Source organism: Battus philenor, unplaced genomic scaffold (genome assembly GCF_028537555.1).
Source record: "Battus philenor isolate CCGP_79_NKW_IND1 unplaced genomic scaffold, ilBatPhil1.0.hap1 SCAF_16, whole genome shotgun sequence".
In the NCBI taxonomy this organism is placed as follows: domain Eukaryota; kingdom Metazoa; phylum Arthropoda; class Insecta; order Lepidoptera; family Papilionidae; genus Battus; species Battus philenor.
In genome coordinates, this window is record NW_027181678.1 from 12,829,208 (window position 1) to 12,852,222 (window position 23,015).

A 23,015-nucleotide genomic window follows, 5' to 3' on the forward strand; every position below is an offset into this window, starting at 1 on the left:
GATCCAGTTCTTCGAGCAGTACTCTCTCAAAATGTACCTGTTTATATTGTGCGTATTGTTTTTCCTTTTAATACTTTATGCCGTTAAAAAGAAAAACGCCGAACCGATATTTGGTATATACTCAGTGCCCGGGAAATGGTATTACTTGAAATATGCGATTTTCGCGTGCATTTATTATTTTAGAAAGGTGAGTTTATTTTCCAATAATATACATTTCTATATATACGAAAATTAATAATAATTGATACGGTGATAATTACACTAATATGAACTGTAAATAATGTTGTCATATGATCTAAGACAGCGCCTCACATTTAGATTAGTAGGATATTTCAAATTTTCCGCCTATGATTACTGGTAAAACATCCTACCGCAGAGTCATAAACGATTTAAAAATACTTTTGAAAACTTTATATGTTATAACTTCGAAAGCATATGAAAAATCTAAATTACCAGTTTTCTATCTAATATTCCAGTTTTAGCAATTGTTCAACATCGTTGTATTGGTGAAAATTGTATTCTTGTATATGTATTTTAATTACAATTACGAGCAGTATTAGAAATGCAATAAAATATAACATAATTGGACCCCTTACTGAATCCCATCATTGTGGTACGTGTTAGTCTATACTGAAGTGTTGATTCCCATTAAATACTCTAATGATATAATGTCTATATTAATTATAACCTAAAAATCAAGAGGATAAAACAAGGTCCGAAACTATTAGAAGTAAAACTAAAATAACTGATGCTATATTACAAGTTTTTAAAATTAAAATAGTAATGGGCTGGTTATATTCGAGAATTAAAGACCATTCATAAGAACGCACCCAAACTTATTTAAGAACGCATCAATTTTTCTACTCGCTCTTTAGACTGCATCTCTCTCTCTGACTGCACTACGGGCTAGACGCGTCGCTTCGACCGCTGCAGCAACAAAATGTTAATTGTAAATCGGATTGAGATTGCTATACTGAGTTATTTTATTTAAACCATCCGGCGATTGTTTTCCTTACATCGAATTACCTACTATGGGACGAGGGGCCTGTACCTTGAAAATGAAAAATGAGACCTTCATCCTAATGGGTTACACATCAAAAGAAAAAAACTAACCATACTAACAATAGACTTATAAAACAATTATACTAACATCTCGAAATGTCAGTTATTTGAAATGTATATTATATTGTTGTGGTAATAAAAACAAGGCTTAATGATAATAATTATCAATTTTAAACGAAGACAACAATAAACATCTTTCATTACTTCATTTCAAACAAATAAAATCGGTATATATTGGAATTAAAAATTAAAAAGATTTGTGGCAACTATAAATCCTTACCAGATCCGCATAGAAACTGAAAAGATGTGGCAACATTACATTGCTAACAACTACGGTTATTTTTATGAAGTACTAGAGGAATACAATTAGAACAGGAATAAAAAGGAATAAAACCTAAACTAAAAGAAAAGAAATGAAGATTGTGATACAGAAAGAAATAAAATCTAAATAAATAACAATAATAAAAATTTCGGACCATTACTGTATTTTAAAAGGATGACGTAGGAAGATAAACGACGTGTGAAAGGTAACAAGAGAATGAAAGAGAATGAGAAGGATAACAAGAATGAATGAAAGAACTTAAGAAAGACAAAAGAGGAGTATATAACAACATTCTGTAAAAAAAATAATACAAATAATGTCCCAGTTTATACATGGTAGGAGAGTACAAGAGTTCCCCAAAAACGGGGATAAAAAAATTAAAAAATCTACTATGGTCTTAATCAATTATATTCGTGCTTCTGTGAACCTTTTAAGCAAAAAGATTAGCAAGGATAGCGTTGCTTAACTAATGAAAGATTACAATGACAGGCCAACGTAACTAAAACCCTGCAGGAAGATAGTGGAGGACGCAATAAAAAGAAATAAAACTGATACAGGTCGGGTAAGCAATTAAATAAATAGTAGGAAGAGAAAAGAACAATTAAATTTAAATTAAAAGAAATAATGAAAAGCGAAAACAATGTTAAGTTAATAAAATTAAAACTGGAAACTGTGATAATTATATAATAAGAATGTAAGAACGATGTGAGTCGATGAATGAATGGAAATAAGTATGAAAAGCAATAATAGATAATTGTTAAATGAAACAGGAAAGAAAGATCATGCGAAAAATGATAGAAGAGTACGGAAGTAAAAATAAAGGGTGAAAAATTCATTAATGAATATCAATTTCTGTCCTACAAGATAGGGAGTACGTTCCAAATAACAGGGGCCCTAGATAAACAAAAAATCAGTTACATTTATCACGATTATTTTTACAAATATAACTTAAACCGTATTAAAAATAATATTTGTTAGTATAATTTGACATAAATTGTTGAATTCCAAAGCAATTCATGTAAAATAAAATGTCATAATTTCAGCTATACAACGTCCAAATATTCAAAAGTAGACCCGGTTGAAAGTGGCCTGTATGTCTATATCTTCTGACAACCTAAACAAGATCGTCTGTCCACGTTGGTATTGGATATCCTGTACTGCCGTAGTCGCTGCACAACCTTAAGTAAAAAGGCTTCAGGGGCCATCCGTTTTACCCGTCTGCCCGCTGCTATTTCTTGCCAATCCATTGGACTACATCTGTTACTTTCGTTCCACTAAAGATCATCACATTCCTGATCAATAACTTACAAAAACTAAATTTAATTAAACTGAATTCAATTAAGGTCAAGGTGTTTACCTTTATGTTTAAATATTCGTTATTATAGCAAGTTTCATACATATTATTGTTAAAAAATTATTTATATTCCTTGCTTTGTAGTTGTTTGTTTGTAAAACTTAGTTGCACTAGCCTTGTGTCGGCTTCTCTAATCCTATAAACCAACCATTTGAACCAAATATAGAATAATTGATATGAAGTACAAGCTATAGTTTTAATCTAAAAAAAATGATATACGAACGAATGTGTTATCGAAAAAATCAATGAAACGCAGGATTGATAACATCGTATCACAAGTGTCAAGGCTACACTAAATATTTTTCAGGAGCTGAAAACTTTTCGAGTTTGGGTAGATTCTCCGTCCTGAAATGAAACATTGTTGTGTAAAGTATTGTTATTGTGGGTTCTGACTCGGAATGAAACACCACTGGTTCACACGGAGTCCTTTATTCACAAATCAGATGGTCACCCTATTTTAACACTATATATACTTTCGCTTAGTGAGAAAAGGACCAATATATAACTACTTCCGCCATGCTATATACCGGTCCTTTTCTTTCTTAACAAAAACTAAAGCAAAATAACGCCTGAATCCATTAGATACTTACGCTTAGTACAAACTTCGCTTCCATATCGCTCAAGAAATCATTGTTCATATAACTTACCAAATAGTCACTTTGTATCATTGATCGTAAATCCTAATCTTATAAACTCAAAAAACAACACTGAACTGTCAACACGGGGAGAACACCTATTTATACTACGGAGAAGGTTCTAGTAAGTTCGAAATAGTACGAATTTCCGAGAACCGTACACAAAAATTTGTAAATAACTTCAAGGTCACGCGTGTTTACGGCACTTCTTGATCCTAAGCTTCCTTGTTTATTGTTTAGAGGGTTCTGTAACTCGTGCTTTGTAAGAGTATTCCGATCAATTGTTCAATACGGGACCCAATGATGTTTGCATTATTAGAGTTACAAATATAGTTAATTAAAGCTGTGGTGTACGAGGGCTTTTTTTTAAATACTCTTCCCCCGTCTTATTTTCGGGACACAGATATACACCTTCTTACTTACACCTTCTCTCTCTCATTCTTCATATTCTCTATCATTGAGTATACATTCAACGTACAGTATTCACCCATATTACATTTACGCACCGCCTCCCATCTCTCGCCACACTTCCTTATACAACCACCACCTTGCAACAAAACCGTAAGAAAGCGTGTCTCTCCTTCTCTTCCATATGGGAAGCGATGATGCCGCAAGCAATTCTCCTAACCTATTTCCATTTCGCAAGCCACTCTAAGCCCTCTATATACGGGACAGCATGTAAATGCGTACGCCACGATCTGGTCCACCGCTGGGTCACAGATGCACGAGGGTATCTCTTTTAGCCTAACACATTAGATCCAGACATGTGTCCAATTCCACTGTGCGCAGTACACGGTAGACCGTCTAGCCCGGGAAGAACTTCTTCTTCGTCGAAGCCGATTCGCCTTCCAAATACATCCTATTCCTTTCGCCAAGCTTGTTCAGCTTTATCTGTCACTTGACGAACAAAACGTGACACTCCTCGTATTCCGGTCTTCTTCTAACGGTGTATAAGTGGTAACGAATGTATATTCAAGTAGGGCAGCTAAAATTTATAAAATAGTATCTATTAGTCATATGTTTCTCCATTTTAATTCATCTATATAATATATCATCACCATAATTTCAACTAGGGCGTTCACTGCTCAAGAATTCTGTTCACATAGGCTCTGCCATAGATTTCCAGGTGATCCGTCGTCTTCCGACAAGGATATGTGTTCACCCAGCCCATGATCCTCTCCAGAATGTTAAGGTCCCAGCGGCCATATATTCTGTGTGCTATGTGACCAGCACATTACATCTTTATGTTTCTAATCCGTTACATACTATGTATCCAATATAGAAAGCTACTTTATTTTACACTCGTTCCACCCTCTTTTTTGTTGGGAACAGATATTTACTTTCTTTATTAAATCTTTCATTTCTCTTTTGTTATTTTCATACTCTTCTTCCATTCTTCACAGTCTCTGTCATTCTGTTCTTCATTCTATAATTCAGTAAATTTTTGCCTTTCGCTCTTCTGCAGTTTAGATTATTCGTACGATATATATATATATATATATATATATATATATATATATATATATATATATATATATATATATAAATCACAGCTTTTATAATTAATTTTACATCTTATATATCACAGTTCTCTTATTTCTCTTATTTTCAATATTAGTATTTACATATATAATTTATTTCTATTATAATTATTTCGAATATACATTTATGTATTGCATATCGCACTGTTCATCTTATCATTTGTTCCTATTTAATATTGTTTTGGCTACTGTTCTGTAGAAGTTGAGGGTGGATGTCTAGCTCTCCTTGGTTATGCCAACAGTTGTTGGTTGGTCAAGAGATGTGAAATTAATTGTTGACGTTCTGAACCCGCATTCCACCTTCACATGTGGCCAGCTAGTTTAGAAATCAGATCAATATTTCAACAGATTTATTTTGGATTGCCGGCAAAGTAATCTCATTATAGGATCAATATAGAAATTAACACTTACTAATAGCATTAAAGTATTTCAGACTAAGCCCCTTGGACGGTACACTTGACGTCAAAAAGGTTTTGGAACAATTATTAAAAAATCACAAATGTAATACTGTTGTCAAAAATTAAGGTGAATTTATTTATAAAGTGTGAATTCTTCATTTCTTCTAAATAAATTTAACCTCTTTCAAAGTAATCCACATCTGATAAAAGGTTCTTCTAATGTTAACGCTTTTTCCAGTTCTCGAAATAGAATAGTTTTTTTCCGGTATAGCCATCAAGACCTTCGATTTGGTCTAATCTCCTTAATCGTGTCAACACGTCCCCGCATTGGCGTTGAGAGTTTGCTGAATAGCCAGAAGTCGCACGGAGCCAAATCAGGCGAATACGGTGGTTGCAGAATGATATAAAGAAACTCGCGAAGAACCAATACAGTATGACATCGAAGAAACGAGATTTGACGCGTTTAAGACACAAAATAACCTTAAAAATAGTTTGGGCTGAACCAAATGATATTCCAACAATTGAAAAACAGACACTTGGCAAATGTAGATAGTCCTTCCAAATAAAAAATACCCGGGAGTTCCTGCACCGTTTTAAAATAATCGACAACGATACTCTCCCATGTGAGGGCTCCACAGTACAAACTTTTTACCACTTACTCAGACGCTGCTCCCGATTCGAATCCAAAGGATATAACCACGTAACCTTATGTGAAAACTTTAATATACCTCCGTTCAACTTACCAGACCTTCTTATGAAAAAATCTTCGGAAAAATATTTTTACATTGTCCTAAACCTCAAGGCATTTAACGGTCTGTTGCGCATGGGCATCGACTTGAAATAAAATAATGTCCCAATTAATGTATAACTAAGTAAAACTTTCAAATTGTATTGTTTATATGTATAAATTTTAGCTGTGTTTACCCATAAGAAAAAGTGTAAATAATTCTATATTTATTTCTCTATATATTCACGAAACTTTTAGGCGGTAAAATCATAGTTATCGACTATAAAACTTGTTTAGACGACCTTAATGTCGTCTCTCTGTCACGTAGGTGGATGCCCTGAGCTTCGTGTGTCGATTCCTGGTGTCGACTCCAGAACCCTAAGCTTGGACTGATCAACTTTAAATTCGCAAGGCTATGTAGGTTATTTCCGTTTATCTAGGAATCTCCTCATTGATATAGTCAATATGTAATAATGTATTCTTCAATATCTAATAGATTCAGGCGTTACCTTGCGGAAGTCCTTCCTAACTAAGAAACGACTAAGACTTGCTGTTTGGCACTGGTCGGTCTAGCGTCTCCTGAGGATGCCCTGTGGAAGGATGAAACACGTGTAGAGTAGATTCACGGTGGTAGTTATATTTCGCATTGTTTACCGCACGCGCATTTATCAGCGGGCTGGCAGGCGGTGCACTTTATTGCACGACTACTGCTGCATAGCGAAAGTATCTATATATTAGTACCTTTCTTAGTTAATGTATTCTTCTTCAGTAGTATTCAGGAGGGAATGTGATGCAAGTTAGGTGATCAATGATAAGGTAAAGAAAAAATGAAAGAATATGTGAATAATAAATGGTGAAAATTAAAAAGATGAAAACAAAAATAGTAAGATGATTTTTTTTTAAATAGTCATGTATACCACCTAAGAAAGGGCAAGTACTAGAGGCCCTTCAAAAACGGATGTCAAATAAAAAAATGTTACAATGTAGTAAAATGAATCTTCTCTTTATAATTCCAAGTATTAAAGGTTGTAAATAAAAAAACTAAAATCGATATATCCTGGTGAAGTAAGATATAACCTTTTATTCTTCGATAGTAAGTTTCTTTTAGTCATAAAATCAAATGTAATAAAAAGTAACAAAAATCTACTCGTAACTATGAATTCAGTTGATTACATTTTTAAATATAATTTAATCAAAACGATAAGTACAGATTAGCGCATTATCGTGGACACCTGTGCCGTGTTACTACAGTAGTCGGATTTTATATCACAGCAGTCTAATGCAGTGCTATCGTCTTCGAAGCGCTGAATAAAAAATGAACCTATATACTTGTTGGGGAATGCTTCAGTCATCTTTGGGATATTTGGTTACAAACTTCGAATACAACACAGTTTTGTAAAGCCCCTTTGTAGCTGCCACTTGTACCATTATATTAACAGCTGGTTTCTAGCACGCAGTTCGCGTTTGATGCCAAAACAACCTTCTTCTCTTGTCAGCAGACCAAACTAACTCACTCGCGCTGTTCAGACAGAAAGCTTGCGGGTGATCATACAACCAGAATCGTTTATTATAGCTATTTTCATAGCGTAATATCCTATGGCATATTACTCTGGCGCAGTGCTGCGAATAATGAATCAATGCTTGTAATTCAAAGAACAGCAGCGCGGACAGAGTTCTGGATTATTTGCAAGAAGTTATTTTTATAAAGCTGGTATTTTTACGTTTACGTCGCTATATATCTACAAAGTTCTATTTGTTTGAAAAATATTTAAAAAAATAGTGATAGACGCAGTGTTAACATATAAAATAAAAATAGGCTAATTATTCCATGTGTCTTCAAAAATTAAATAAGTTACTTATGGCATAAGGTATATACACCAGGACCTCAATTTGGGTCGTGGTTACGTTCCAAAAAACACGACGCAAATAAATAAAGATTTTCTATAGCAAACCTTATAAAGATCGAAGATAGGTTCCAGTGTCACGAAAATACTACTTTTAAAAAGAAAATTGAACAAAGTAAACATTTAAGAAACAAAAATAATATAACTGCCAATAAATAAATTGGAAAAATATTTACCTTTTTTGTAACCAGAAACAACACGTAAAAATTTATATAAATTTATTATTCTCTTATAAAAAAAGCACAACACACAACATTGCAACATACTACGTAATTGAAACTGAACTCTAAAATTAGCAAAACAAAGTGAAAATATAACTGTATTCAAATTGCGTTGATTTTTGGTTAGAAAGGAAACCCCGAGTATTGATGGCATGGCGCAATTAGAAACAAAAGTGTTGCCATCTTTTAGAAAAAAAATTAAAGACTCGAACCCAAAACAACGCAACCTCGAAAATCTAACGACGCACAGTGAAAATTTATGCTAATTAAGCAGCGACGAAACGACGCAAAGCAAGGTGTTGATGTACAATAATATTTCACAATCAATTTTAAATCTGCCGCTAGAGATATTTAAAATCAATATTAAACAAAATATTCCTGAAGAAAGCAATACTATTCTAAAAATATCTAAAATATATCTAAAAATACTGTTCTAATGTTGATGCGTGGAATTAAATGTTGATCCTCATTCAGGAAGCTAATTATTGTCGCGGATTCTTTATAAAACTATATTTGAAAAGAGCAACTGTTGAGTTTCTCGTCGGCTCTTCTCGGCAGACCTGCCTTTCGGTGATAGCTGCCTGTAGGTGTGACAATACTTACATTTTATGTCGATTGAGGATTCGAAAGTGCTTGTTATAGCCTGTTCAAAAAGAGAACACTTTTGTGTTGAATCCGGTGATCATTATATCAGCCGTGGAACGTCCACAACTGGGTATAGACCTCCTCTCTAGATATTCAATAGGTTCTATATGAAACCGCCTGCATTCTCTTTCGACTGCTTTAGTAACGTTGTGGTGGTATATTACCCTATTATTATAATAATAAAGCCCTTTATTCCGAAATTAGTATTTACAAAATAATCTATTGCTTCACATTTCCAAACTAAATTTATTTTTAAAGTATGTCTCTAATTTCAGTGTGCCTGTTGGCATAGGCCTCCTCCAAAAACTTCCATTGACTTCTGTCGTTTGCAACCCTTCTCCATTTTACACCCTCAGTCTGTTTTAAATCATCTTCCCATCTTATTTTTTGTCTTCCTCGATTTCTTTTTCCGTCTCTCGGGTACCATTCTGTTATGGCCTTGCTCCATTTCCCATTCTTGTCACGAATCATGTGACCGGTCCATCGCCACTTTTGCTAGTCTATTCTTTTTAATATATCCGTCAGTTTAGTTTTCGATCACCCTATTAGGTAAATAATATTTTGATTTGTTTGGACTATAAGTCATACGCCACGTAGCTGTGGGAACTTTTATGTTACAACGACAATACAAGCATTACGTGATGGCGTTCCGTATGGAACAGACACGCGATGACCTTCACAATTTTCTGTTTAATTTAGGATAGAGAATCTCTCTCTACTACTAAAATTCTCTACTCCAAAACTCTTATATCCGTCTAACAGGAGAGATTCGAATTTTTTGGCAGTTCATACGAAAGCTGTCTCTGTACTATTAACACTTCTTACACCCACCAACAAGACTTACAAGTATCCGTATCGTCGTCGTTTCAGTCCATACACGCTAACTGAAAAGCTTAGGCCTCTTTCAAAGACATTTATAAAGATTGCTGTACCATAATGGTCACGCTTGTCAGATGAGTTGTTGACCACAGTGAGTTTTGGTAAGCAGAGGACGCTGCTGCCTATCCTCTAGAATTTTCTGTGAGCATTTGCAATTCATTATAATTAATACACAAAGTGTGAATTATATTTTTGATTGTATTCCGGGAAACGAACTCGCGACCTACGATCGCAAGTTTCAGTTATCAACCGCTGAGCTACCAATGCTGGTATACTCTCAATAAATATTTTTTAACAATCAAACAATTTTACAATGCGATCACGCCGACATACTTATATAGAAACGTTATATTCGTTAATAATATAATATATATAATTAACATAGATACAGGAAAGAAGTATTTGAAAATTTATGAAAATTTTATAAAATGTCACTCTACAACATGGATGCACAGACCGCGGCCCGCCGGTCGAATACTGGTGGCCCGCCAACAGCAAAAATACTCTCGTACATTCGAAAAATATTGAATTCTATTTCAGAATATAACCCCAAAAATTTAATTACCTATACTTCGGGCGGCCGGCCCGCCATCAGTTCATGATTTGCCCGAGTGGCCCCTGGTCTTAATAAGTCTGTGCAACCATGCTCTAATGAATAAGTTAGTTAACTTATGTTATATTGAGATGTAGGTGCGGTGTGAGATTCCCTAATTACAACTCCACTTTGCGTGAGTTTTGACTCCATCCTCCTTACTGTGAGAACACCCGTCGAGGTCTAAAACATCACCGCGAAGACGAGCCGGTAGACCAGACTACCCATTAGGTGGACCAAAATGTTTTGGTCCAGTCGAGGGCGCGGAATATCTCCTGATGCAGGCAACCTTGCAGTGGAATGATTTTGGTGAAACTGTCATAAAATATAGAGAACATATGTCTACCCTTAAAGTTCTGTATATCTAAACATCCATCGCTAATTAACTACATTTATTCACACACACAAATCAAATATATAAATTAATTTTCAGTATGGTCAAAAATACAAAGCCGCAGGGACGGAAGGGCGTGCGGGGCAGGGTGTGAAGGTTATAGCGGACCCCAGTGCAATGGACTGCGCGCAGTTGTTAAGCGACCATGCAAAGGTAACGAAGAACGACGTAATTAGTTATTTAATCACAGAATATACTGAAAACTTATTTCAAATTAAAATCGAAATAGCAAAAAGCAAAGCCGATAATATCTAGGCATAATTCATTTACATTCCGATTGCTGTGAAACGTTTACAATACTATAAAAATATATGTTATTCAACAATAATAATAATCAACATTTCAGACGTAAGACGTTCACTGTTGGACATACGAATACGTATCCCTAGATCAGTGTTTAACAACCATTTTTATTTATTTTTTATATACTCGTTCGCTTTACTTTGTTTAAGACAGGAAGATTACAATACGGGTGTAAATAATTTTTATAGCTCTTTCTCATTTCTTTCCTAACAAACTCTACCTCTCTTTTTCTCACACCTTTCATTCTTCACGTTCTGATCTTCTGTCACAAGTCGCATTTCTTTCTTCATCTACATTCCTAATTACATTAGTTCTAAATTTTTCAACAAATTCTTACACCCCCCCTGCGTAACATTCATAATTTTAATATTAAAGTGAAATGGTTAAACTTGTGATTCGTTTATTTTCTCCCTACGGGCGTGGACCCCGCTTTAGGAAACACTGCCGTAGAGATTGTTGGATTAACCTAGCATTATATAAAAAAAACTTTGAAAAAAACAAAATTTTATAGGTGTAATATTATTGTTTGTTTGTTTTACAGGCGTTCGATGCTGTATTCTTCATATCTGCTGCAAGAGACGAAAATGACAAGGGTATGTACGTGATATCAGGCTGCGAGCGACGGCCGATGGGCATGTGCAATGGACTCTTTTATATAGGGGTACGTACTTATTTATATATTTCTTGTGACATCATTGTCGTTGGTTTAACACAAAAACGCCCACAAGACATAGGCCTCCAAGATATCTATGGAGTAATATACCATATTTAACACGTTCACTGCGGGCCCAATTTTGAAGAACTTTCAGCTAGTGCGGCTGAGGTCGAATCAGCCTCAAGCTGAACTTCCTAGTAGTGCGGTTGAGGCCTTTTCTGCCTCATGTTTCGGTTGAGTGTAAACAGCCGCCGCACTAGAGAGAAAACATGAGTTTTACGCGCCGCACCAGTGCAAAGTCTACCATGAGGCTGAATCGGCCTCAAGCCGCAGTGAACGTGTTAATGGAATCAGGCGTTATTTTGCGGAAATCCATCCTAAGTAAGAAAAGGACCAATATTTAGCCACTTCCGCACATGCAGTGGTAATCGTGCAACAAAGTGCACCGCCCGCCAGCCCGCTGATAAATGCGCATGCGGCAAACAATGCGAATTACAACGGTGCAGTGCGGTACAAATAACGGTGGCAGTTGTGTAATTCGCATTGTGTCATTGGCTAAATATTGGTCCTTTTCTTACTTATAATATACCATAATCACCATGCCTGGCTGGTTGGCGAAGGATGTATCATTGTACGCATAGGATGCCGCCATCCTCTTTTTTATATCTCCCGTTATTGGTACCCTCTCGTTTCTCTGTTACATTTGGAAAAAAAATTAATTCGTACACGCTTTGAGGTTAGTTGTCTAATAGCGGTATAGATTTGAAGGGCTTCGAATCGATACCGAGTGCCGGATAGGGAAAAGGATAGAAGAGGTCGTATCGCCTCCATTTTGACTGAGAAAGAAGACAGAGAATCCTCACTTAATTTCTGCAGAAAACTAACAAAAACTGTGATAAATAGGAACAAAACATAAGTAAAAACAATGTATACGGTAATGTAAATCCTAAATTAAAATACAAATAAATTTAAAAATGTAAATAACAATACAGAATTAAGAGTATATGTATAAGACATAAAATTACAAGAGAAATCTGTGATAAATCAAAAAATGTAAAATAGACCTAACTGCGGTAATTGAGGAAGGATGAAAGGATACTAGAGCAGAAGTGAAAAATAGACATAATTATGGTATGAAAGAATAGAAATATAGTTATTGTGAAGTATGGAAGACGAGTATGAAAATAATATAGAAAGTGAATAACTTAATAAAGAAAAGTAAATCCCTGTTCCCAACAAAATAGGGAGTAGCACGAGAGATCCAATAGCGGACGCAAAAAATGGCGGTCAGATGGCGTTAGTTACATTATAAATAGCGATTTAGTTTCGTTGTATGTTTAAGTGTTCAGTTTATATTGGCCTAAAGAGTCCAATAGTCAAATATTCTGCGCGATATGACCCCTATTATGTTTTAAGACAAGAACTTTATTTTAAAATTATCCTGTTTCGTCCTTCACTTTTGTTACTACATCTTCTTTCATTCATCACATTTTAATTTGTTATCTTCCTTTAATTGCTGTCATTCTCTGGAATCTTTGCTTATTAGCAATACCATAGTCAATGCACCAACTATGAATTGAGTGTGTATCTCAGTACTGAAGCATTGGGTTACCATTGCATTGTATTCAATTCTATAATTAAATCGTTGACACAATTTTTTAGTAATCTGGTACAAAATTCAAAGTAAGAAGAGATTGATCAATAAAGAATATTTTTGTTTTAAAGATTATATCGGAGACAAAGATGCCTGAAATTTGTATTATTGAAGAAATAAAAAATTTGTAACATGAAAAAAAAATTCTTTCTAACGTCGGTTCCCCGATGTCGTGATATCATTATTAGATGTTTGATGTGAAGTTTGATGTTTTATCATAATCCTATCCCTTAAATATTATTATTACCTGGTCAAGACATAGAAAATGAATTTCTTGTGCCATTCCAGCTGCCGGGGAAGGGCCTCCTTTGCAGTAAGAAGATTCCGGACACAGTGCTGTTCGGTGCACAGATCGGAGAGTTCGCTGCAGAAGGCATTAAGATTGAACCGGTTGAGCCGATGAAGAAATGGGCTGTTTCATACAAGGGGATGATGTGGTAAAAATGATTCAATTTTCGGCGGATTTCGGAATTATGAGATAATATTTAAGTATTTATCATAGTCAAATGATACTTTCTCATAAATATAAACTACATTTATGTTTACATTAATCATTTATCTAATCAGCGATGATGGGACTTTATGAAAGAGTATTTATCTTGTGCCGTTATTAAATTAGAAAAATATACATATATTTATATTTAAGGGTAATGGTGTTGGCAACAAAAAGGCACACAAAGAAAAATATATATGTATTTAATTAATTAAGGGTAGTGGGTAGAAGGCCTGGTCTAATTTTACACCGCAGCTCGGTACTCCCCTGATGGTGGTGGTGGTCAGCCGCACGATCTCCCAGGACTGATCAGGCGGCTGCAAGTCGAGAGCAGGGAGCGCCGGTAGGTTGCAGTATGTGTCGGTTCCGGTGCACGGTGATATAATTTCAACAGTGTAAACTTGCAGTGTAAAACTTGTAGTGTAAAGATAGCACCTGTGAATAAATGTCACAGTTATGATATACATATATAAGTATATGTACAATTTGCTCCGCTGACAGTAAACCCGGAGATGGCTTGCGATGAAGGAAGGGTAGAAACCGAAAGCAGTTGATGTGATTGTTTACTGTCAGAACGGAGTTACAAAATGTAAAGCATGTAAAACAATAATAGGAGAGATAAACAAATAAACAAATTGAAAAGTAATAATGAATACATAATGATAGAACTATAGACACAGACAAAATGTTGAGCTCCAACTTATAGATAAATGCTACTTATTATTAATGTCTTTATAATATTTGTTCAACACTTACCCCTTGGGGTGCGAGACGATGTAAAGGTTGTGGCGTGAACTAAATGATGCCCGGAGAATGAATAGGACCAAGGCGTGAATTTATAACGTAAATTCTAATTGGCCCCGGCGCGTATGAAGACACATAGCTGGTGAACGCAACCGACACAAAGAGTGTGCGTCGGTGCGTGAGACGACACCTAGCTAGTGAACGCGACCGAGGCCTGGATCCTTCTCCCGAGCACTGTGAACTCTGTGTGCTGGTGCGCGGGCGCATTGGAATTTTTGTTATAAAAACAAAGATCCGTTAAACCAATAGCATGCTCCCACGACCCCACGCCACTTGAGACGTACCGTTACCCGCTAAGGGTTGAACAATTTTTTGCTGTATTGCGATTTATGAGACGTTTCTCGTGATAATATTTTTTAAAGTTAAAATTTTAACTAAGATTTATGGGACGTTAACTTGCAACGTTACAATCTTTGTAAAAGAAATTTCAATGAACAGTGTTAGCTAAACAGTAAAAGACTGACACTTGCAATTGTAGGTCGTGAGTTTGTTTACAGGCATACAATCTTATTAAAATTACACTTTGTGCATTAATTATATAGGATTGCCACTGCTCACAAAAAAGTTTTCAATGAATTGGCAGCAGCGTCCTCTGCATACCATAATATCATAGTGCGATTGCCAACCCGCCTGCCAAGCGTGGCCATAATGGTCTGAAACGACATCGAAAAGAAATATCAAAGCCTTGATTAAAGTTCTCTTGTACTTATTTATTGTAGTTCAAAGTTTTTTTTTAAATAAGGAATTAATAGGTCCATCTAATATATAAAATTTCCATGTCACAATGTTAGTTACCGTACTCCTCCGAAACCGCCGATTTTTACCAAATTTTATATGCGTATTCAGTAGGTCTGAGAATTGGCTACTATCTATATTCCATACCCCTAAGTGATAAGGGTGGCCCACCCCTAATTTTTTATTTTATCTTTATACAAATTTTTTTGTTTTTATTTCTTTATGATACAGCATACAAAGATACATACAACCCTAAATTTTCACCCCTCTATGATCAACCCTTTTTTATTTCTTGATTAAAAACTTTATTTTTTTTGCAAAGCAACGTTTGCGGGCTTAGCTAGTATTAATATAAAATCACTGCAAGTCTTTAGGAATTTGAGACATAGACATAATTAAGAGATAGTAATGTTGAAGAAAATCAATAGTAGCTAGGTTTGTAGTATTTTTAATGCTAGAACTAAAGCTTGAACATGGGCCAAGTTCCGCCTCATTGTGAAGAACGAGACATTAAGGTCATAGTTATTGCATGCAATAACCAACTGTCCCATAATTATAAGAGAGTTGAAGTGTGAGGTGCAGGTGGAGGAAACGGTTGAAAGTGGCACCATCGCCTCTCTAATGGGAAATATACCACCACAAATTCTTTAAATACTGTAGAAGAAATATAAAGAAGATAATAAATAAAAATAAGAATTAAAATAAAGTTATTAGGTCGAGAAAAATAAATGTAAATGTAAAATAAGAAATAAAAACATGAAATAGAAATAAAGATTGAAATTTGAAATTGTACCTTACTATAATACCAAATATGGCGAAGGGAAAAAGACGATGTGTGTGAGGAATTTTAATGAAAGAAAGGGAACAAAAGAAAATGTAATGAATGAAAGAATATGTATAACAGAAATAGTGAAGAACGAGAGAGGAGAATGCAAAAAAAAAACAAATAAAATTCCCGCTCTAAAACATGAAGGAAGTCTAAAGCAGAACACATGGATACTCGATCCTTAAGGCCAGTATAAGCTGAACAAATTTAAAACGCGATGTAAAATGTAGTTAACGCCATCTAGACCGCGATTGAAGAACTAATCTCAAAGCATATACAAATTTAACATTATTTCAAAGTTATTACATGAATGTTCTATTAAATGTTTAATGGAATGATAATACAGGTATCAGAACGACCCCAAGAAGCTGGTGGAGGTGGACTTCCGCGGCGAGTGGACGGCAACCAGCAAGTACTTCGACTACGACACGGATCTTTACCCACCAGCCATCATCAGGTCCATTGCGAAGGAAAAATGGAGTCGTCAGTACTTCGAAGGACTTAAAACGTGAGATATTAATTCTAGCACTTGAACAACTAAGCGATAAATGATTATCATTATTTCAGTCACAAGACGTACGTAGCTGAACATAGGCTTTCTCATTATATTTTCAATAAGAACGCTTGGAAGCGATCTGCAATCTACCTTTATAGACAACCTTAACAAAACCGTCTGTCCACTTTGTACACGGAAGTCCTTTGCTGCATTTTCCACTTCGTAGTCTTCACTCAGTACTGCACCGCTGCTGCCCACTGGCATTTTAACTTGACAAATTTCTGGGCTATTTTAGTTACTTTCTTCTTTTACAAATCTCCATATTCCCAATTCGATATATTCAAGAAATCCCGAAGCTCTCTTCATATCTCGTTGAGCGACAGAGCTGCCAGAAGTGATGAATCAATAATTCTTCTTGACGTTATTTCCAGCTTTCTTTAAACTAAAAAGCAGAGAATTTCTCTATTGTAACATAAATAAATAATTTATATGGAATGATTTTATTTTCAAGATTCCACGTCTGTTTATACACCAGGAGGAAAGATATGATAAAGAGTTGCGATAGTCGTACAGCTTCTTACCTGTCATACACCCATGTAGCATTTGTAAACTCATCGGATTTGCAGGGCGTAGAAGATCAAAAAATAGCAAAACACGTGGGTTCCCTGGGGAACCTCGACTTGGGCAGCTACATACAATTTTACCGGATTGAACCTTTTGTTGTGACCGATATTGATCAACGTGGTATTCTGTTACGAAGACATTGAAGGCGAATCGTATTTCAAACGAGACGGTTGTTTATTTATGTTTCAACTTGTCATTAATTTCAAAGCGAAGTGAAAAATGTGTGCCTTTAGCAATTGCGATAACATATAGGTTTAAGTTTTAAGTGAAGGGAGAATGTTATGTTCTAAATTTCAAAATTGAGCTACCAGAACCAATTAGATGACCAATCGCTGACAGCATTTAAAAAATGTGAAACAGCACTTCCTTCTAACGTAGGATATTGTGTAGCATCTCTTAATTATTCGTATTCTATCTAGTACCTTTCCCACGTAAATATACATAGCTATATACTTGTGTATATTTGTATAAGTAAGAATTTTGTGTGTATGTTTATATGTATATATATTTGTAGTGGTATGTGTGTATGTATTTGTATGTATGTACAATGTACACCCTAAACTGCCTTCTCCTTCATGGCTCTCATCTCCAACCAAGAGTTATCTGGTAGAGATCGCCTCGAGCGATAAGACCGCCTGTTGTACCATATGAATAATCTCTTTTTTCTATATTTATTGTCTATGGTGTACAAAAAAGTGTTAATAAATAGATAAATAATTTAAGGTACCATTACATAGTTTGTTAATCGTGATATTATATAGAATTTTTCGAAAAATTTAAAAAATAGACACAAGTTTTTTTCAATTTATATCATCTTCGTCTATAAATTCCTTATCTTTCACAGAGCTCACCAGTCACATTACGAACAGTTTGGGGTGATGAAGTGTAAGGTCAAGATCGAAGACGAGACCATGGAACTGACGCTACCATCCTTCCGAGACCACAGTTTTGGTATATATCAACCATTCAACGTACACGTTTCATACAGCCAAGTGTAACTACCTTAAACATCCTTTTTAAAAATAGTAAAGTCAACTATACCGTCATCATTTTGATTGTTGCAACAAATTTACCATACAACAAAGCGTCGAGTAATCATTTGTTCTAACAGCTTAGCAATAACTTGAGAGAACTAAGCTCTGACAGTTCAAGCAACAACTGCATGTACCGCCGGTTAGTCGTGACCACATGGCAATGTGACCAGATTTCGTACACAAGCAAAAATTCAAGCACGAATTTCAACATTTTACTTGTCTCTGAGAAGATGCTTGTAGCCTGTCTAACAAAATAATTCAGGCACAATTTGTACAAATTACGTCAGAATATCATGATATAGCCTTCTCTATCATAATGTTCTGACGTAATCAAGCAAAGAAGAAGAGGAAAAGAATTAGAGGAAGAAAAAAAGAAAATTGTATATATATATATGACAATTGTATATATATATATATATATATATATATATATATGACAATTGTATATACGTATAAACTGTTTACAGGACATAAACGCGATTGGAGTTTAATGCATCGGTACGCGTTCCACCACATCTTCCTCGAGAACGGGACCAGCATCAGCGTGGGAGTGATCTGCCAGCCGCTCACCGCCACCACGTGAGTTTATGATGAGTAAACAGTCCACCCTCAAGGTGGACAGACGGCTATGCTTCACCTGTCAGAAGATGATGAATTTGGACAGCTTCCAACTGGTTCTATTGGAAATCTATGGGGAAGACCTATATCTTGCAGTAGATAGGTTTAAATGATGATGATCATGTAGTAGCGAGAGGACCCGGTGGTGAACGTGGCATTAGTGGTGATGGCCGTTCTAATGGTAGTTGTAAAAATGAGGGTGGTTATAATAGTGGTAGTAGAGGTGATGATAGAAATCATGCGAATGGTGGTGAAAGTTAATGTGAAATTAACGTTGATTGTGATGGTAATGCTGGTGGTGAAAGTTGTGGGTTTACATATGTCCAGCCGTCGGACGGCTTACGGCTGAGTACACTTTAATAATGACACGAGCCTAAATTAATTTTTATAACAACGCAACAATTGCGTTAAAATTCCTTTTACTAGCTCTCTAAAGCAAACGTTTTATATAATTTAGGGTAATGATGTGATAAACTAAAACATTTATAGCAGTGAATCTATGATTATTTGTCAATTAAGGTTTGACATATTCTTTCCTAAAATCAACGGTTTCATAAATAATGAATAAGATAATGTTAATACAGTAAGAAAAAGTGTCCTTTTAATTCAGATCCTTTTGATTCTGTTATAATTTTAACAAGCCTTAATTCTTACAAATAGCACTAAATATCACAGTGCTTTGACATTTGGGATGTAGATATATAAATAATTAGTTATCAATATGTGATGTAGTATATCTATATGTTCACATAATGGCATTACTTTTGCACCATCTGTTATATATTAAAATTAATTATTTTTAACTTTCTATACCTGAAGACTGTCTATTCATTGTATGTCGTCTGTGAACAAGAGAATTATTCTCTCTTCGCTTCCTTCGTGTACCTTCGGGCCACACATTAGTATGTCGTCAAGACTCGCGACATAGCAATTTGGCTGTAACATATATATATAGCTTCAATTTCTACAGCTACAAAGTGTTTAATACTTTCAGTATGGAGGCCGGTGTGGTGGGTTTACCAAATGGTGATGTGCTGCCTATTAAATGGGTTGATCTGAAGCTCTACCAGCATGGCGAAGGTGGGGCAGCACCCAGGGACTATGCATTCAGATTCCAAGCTGGTGACAAGATTTACACAACACAGGTATAAAAATGTTCCAATAGTTTTATAGGTGTTTTAAGGCATATGAAAGAGCGTAATAGTGTTTTATAAAAGTACGAAGTTTTATAACGCGTCTTGTTTAGAGAAGCTCACAATAAAGTAAAACCTATTTTTTTGAATTGAAGACTTGATTGATTACAATTTTAACAATAATGTCTCTAAATAAAAAAAATTAACAATATTCTATAATTCACACTTTTTGCATTAATTTTATAGAATTACCACTTATTAATAAGTTCCCAGAAGATAGAAAACATCGTCCCCTGCCTACCATATTAACACACTGCGATCGCCAACCCGTCTATCAAGCGTAGCAATTATGGTAAATCCCCCATAAATTTCTTTTAAGGGAGTCTGTGCCTTGTAATACTTGGAAACGATGCGGTGAGATTCCGATCGACCAGCAGATCAAACGCCGCAAGTGGAACTGGTAAGGGCACACGCTCCGAAGGACCTTGGTCACATACCGAGGCAAGCTGTAGAATGGAATCCTCAAGGAATGCAAAGATGTGGCTGCTTAAAGCAACCCTGGCGGCGGTCGATCACTGCAGAAGTGAAGGCAGTTGGAATGACGTGGAGCGAAGTAAAGCGCGAGGCTCAAGACCGCTCGGGATGGCGACGTACTGTGGACGCATTCTACCCCATCTTGGGGAAATAGAAATAAATGACGATGATGCATCACATAATCACATTTTCCCATTAATAATGTAAATACCAGAAGTTATAAATAAATTTTGTATATGTAAGGGTTGTGCTCTACTGTTACATGTTCGCCTGCAGGCTATTTCCATGTTTAGTTTTCATTCTTCTTTCACCTGTTATTCTTAGGTTAGGTCATTTATCGTTCTAAAAGATAGTAGATTCAACTTTGCTTCAAAATGATATATGGTCCATCGTATTTTGAATATATTTTTTTTAATTTGATCAGGTTCTAGTCGAGTATGAGTCCGTCCACTACGTCTCCAGCGACTGGGAGGCTCGCATGATGGAGAGGTTCTGCAAGTTCACAGTAGACGGGGTCCCTGGTCGAGGAGTGTCTGAGTTCCACTACCGTCACACAGACGGCCGCCCGGAAAGCGTAGCAATCGACGATCCGGAGTGGTACAGGAAAATGTGCCATAAGATATAGATTTATAAGGTTCATTTTTAATTATCTATCGCTGATTACTGTCAATGAATATATAAAAAACAATAAAATTTTAGTACGATTTGCATTTTTTATACATTATTATCTTATGTACGTACAACTTCTAGAATGAAATCAATCATTAAAACCAACTCTGGGTAAGTTAGAGAAACTAAGAAACATTTTCGTTCAATATCCCATAGTGCCTTTAGACGAAAGTCCAATGTTTAATGGAATCAGGCGTTACCTTGCGGAAGTCCATCCTAAGTAATAAAAGGACCAATATTTAGCCACTTCCGCACATGCAGTGGTAGTCGTGCAACAAAGTGCACCGCCCGCCAGTCCGCTGATAAATGCGTATGCGGCAAACAATGCGAATCACACAACCGCCACCAAACCACCAAATTATTTAACACGTGTTTTACCCTTCCACGGGGCATCTTCAGGAGTTATGTTACACCGATTAGTGCCAAACACAGAGTCAAATGACCAAAGTCCAATGACCTGTGATGGCTTACGGTTACAGAAATGTGGTCTTTTATTCAGAGCCTCATTAGAAAGTCCACAGTTGCTCAATGGACCATGTTAAGATCTATACTTGAAATTTCCCTAAAGTCCCCTTTGCCGAGGTCAAGTCAGCAATAAGGAAATTCTCAGACGAACGAAAGTAACCGATATAGCGAATTGGCAAGTGGTAGTGGGCAGACTACGTAGCATATAGAACAGAAGATATCTCAGACCCAGGTTCTAAAGTGTCGTCCACACATGGTAGACAGGTGACCTTAATTTAATACTCCTGCAGGAAGCTTCCAACCGGACCTTTTGTGAATCTATGAGAAGCCCATGTTCAACAGTGGACAACCTACTGTCGAAGTAATTATGATAATGATTTCAATATAATCGTTTTAACAATTTCATTATATTTTATTTGACACTTGCTGCCAGGTTGTTATACTGCCTAAAGTTACTAGTCACAGTCCAATAGAAAATAAGACCTATTTTTTAAACGGTTTTATTTAGTTCGACTCTTACGGAATTTATTTGGATCAAAATTAGAAATTGAAATTTAAGCACCTTCCCGTTGTCAGATTGATCTGAAATTTGGTACACACATTTAATTTAGATGATAATACAATATAATAAAATGAATAACATTATAAATCTAAGATAGCCGCCGATACAAAATGGCGGATTACGTATTTTTCCTTAACCCCCTCAATATGGGTATCAAATGAAAGGGCTACACTAGTAAAACACGATGATTATGTCAAAATTTTAAATTCAAGATGGACGCCGTTCCAATATGGCGGACTAGGTACATATTTTTCCACAACCACCACAATATGGGTATCAAAAAACCGTTTAACTTAAAAGTTTTTTAAATGTATTTATTTGTTCATTGATTTAATTAGTATGACTAAAACGATATGAATTCTGGTTCTTTATTTAAAATTAATATTCAATCGTACGAAACTAGAGTAAGCGATCGACAGGATGCAAATGCGGGTATTTTGGGACGAGGTCCCCACGACCTTGTTGGTCTTTCGCCGCCTCAATTATATGACTAATCGAATTGAATGACTGCTCGCGAATGAGATAATTGCGCGCACGCATCGCATCACGTACAATGGGTGATGCACATAAGGCATACTTTTTAAACGGTTTTATTTAGTTCGACCCGTACGGAATTTATTTGTTTGGGTCAAAATTAGAAATTGAAATTTAAGCACCTTCCCGTTGTCAGATTGATCTGAAATTTGGTACACACATTTAATTTAGATGACAATATAATATAATAAAATCAATAACA

The 23,015-nt window shown here is 35.6% G+C and overlaps 1 protein-coding gene across 1 annotated transcript; it reads left to right on the top strand.

Annotated features, from left to right (window-relative positions):
- The first annotated feature begins 22 nt into the window (after nt 1–22).
- On the top strand, nt 23–21,234 carry LOC137919287 (uncharacterized). The gene is made up of 9 exons (XM_068762318.1): nt 23–187; nt 10,714–10,827; nt 11,519–11,638; nt 13,575–13,723; nt 16,491–16,652; nt 18,109–18,215; nt 18,766–18,877; nt 19,911–20,061; nt 21,008–21,234. Exons 1-9 carry the CDS (start codon nt 32–34, stop codon nt 21,206–21,208), a joined length of 1,272 nt encoding a protein of 423 aa, XP_068618419.1. The 5' UTR covers nt 23–31; the 3' UTR covers nt 21,209–21,234.
- The last annotated feature ends 1,781 nt before the right edge of the window (nt 21,235–23,015 follow it).

Excerpts from the sequence above, each read along its gene's own strand:
- LOC137919287 (XM_068762318.1), top strand. The coding sequence starts at position 32 with ATGTACCTGTTTATATTGTGCGTATTGTTTTTCCTTTTAATACTTTAT. Across the intron at positions 10,828-11,518 it reads TGTTAAGCGACCATGCAAAG|GCGTTCGATGCTGTATTCTT; the intron begins GTAACGAAGAAC and ends TTTGTTTTACAG. Across the intron at positions 11,639-13,574 it reads ATGGACTCTTTTATATAGGG|CTGCCGGGGAAGGGCCTCCT; the intron begins GTACGTACTTAT and ends GTGCCATTCCAG.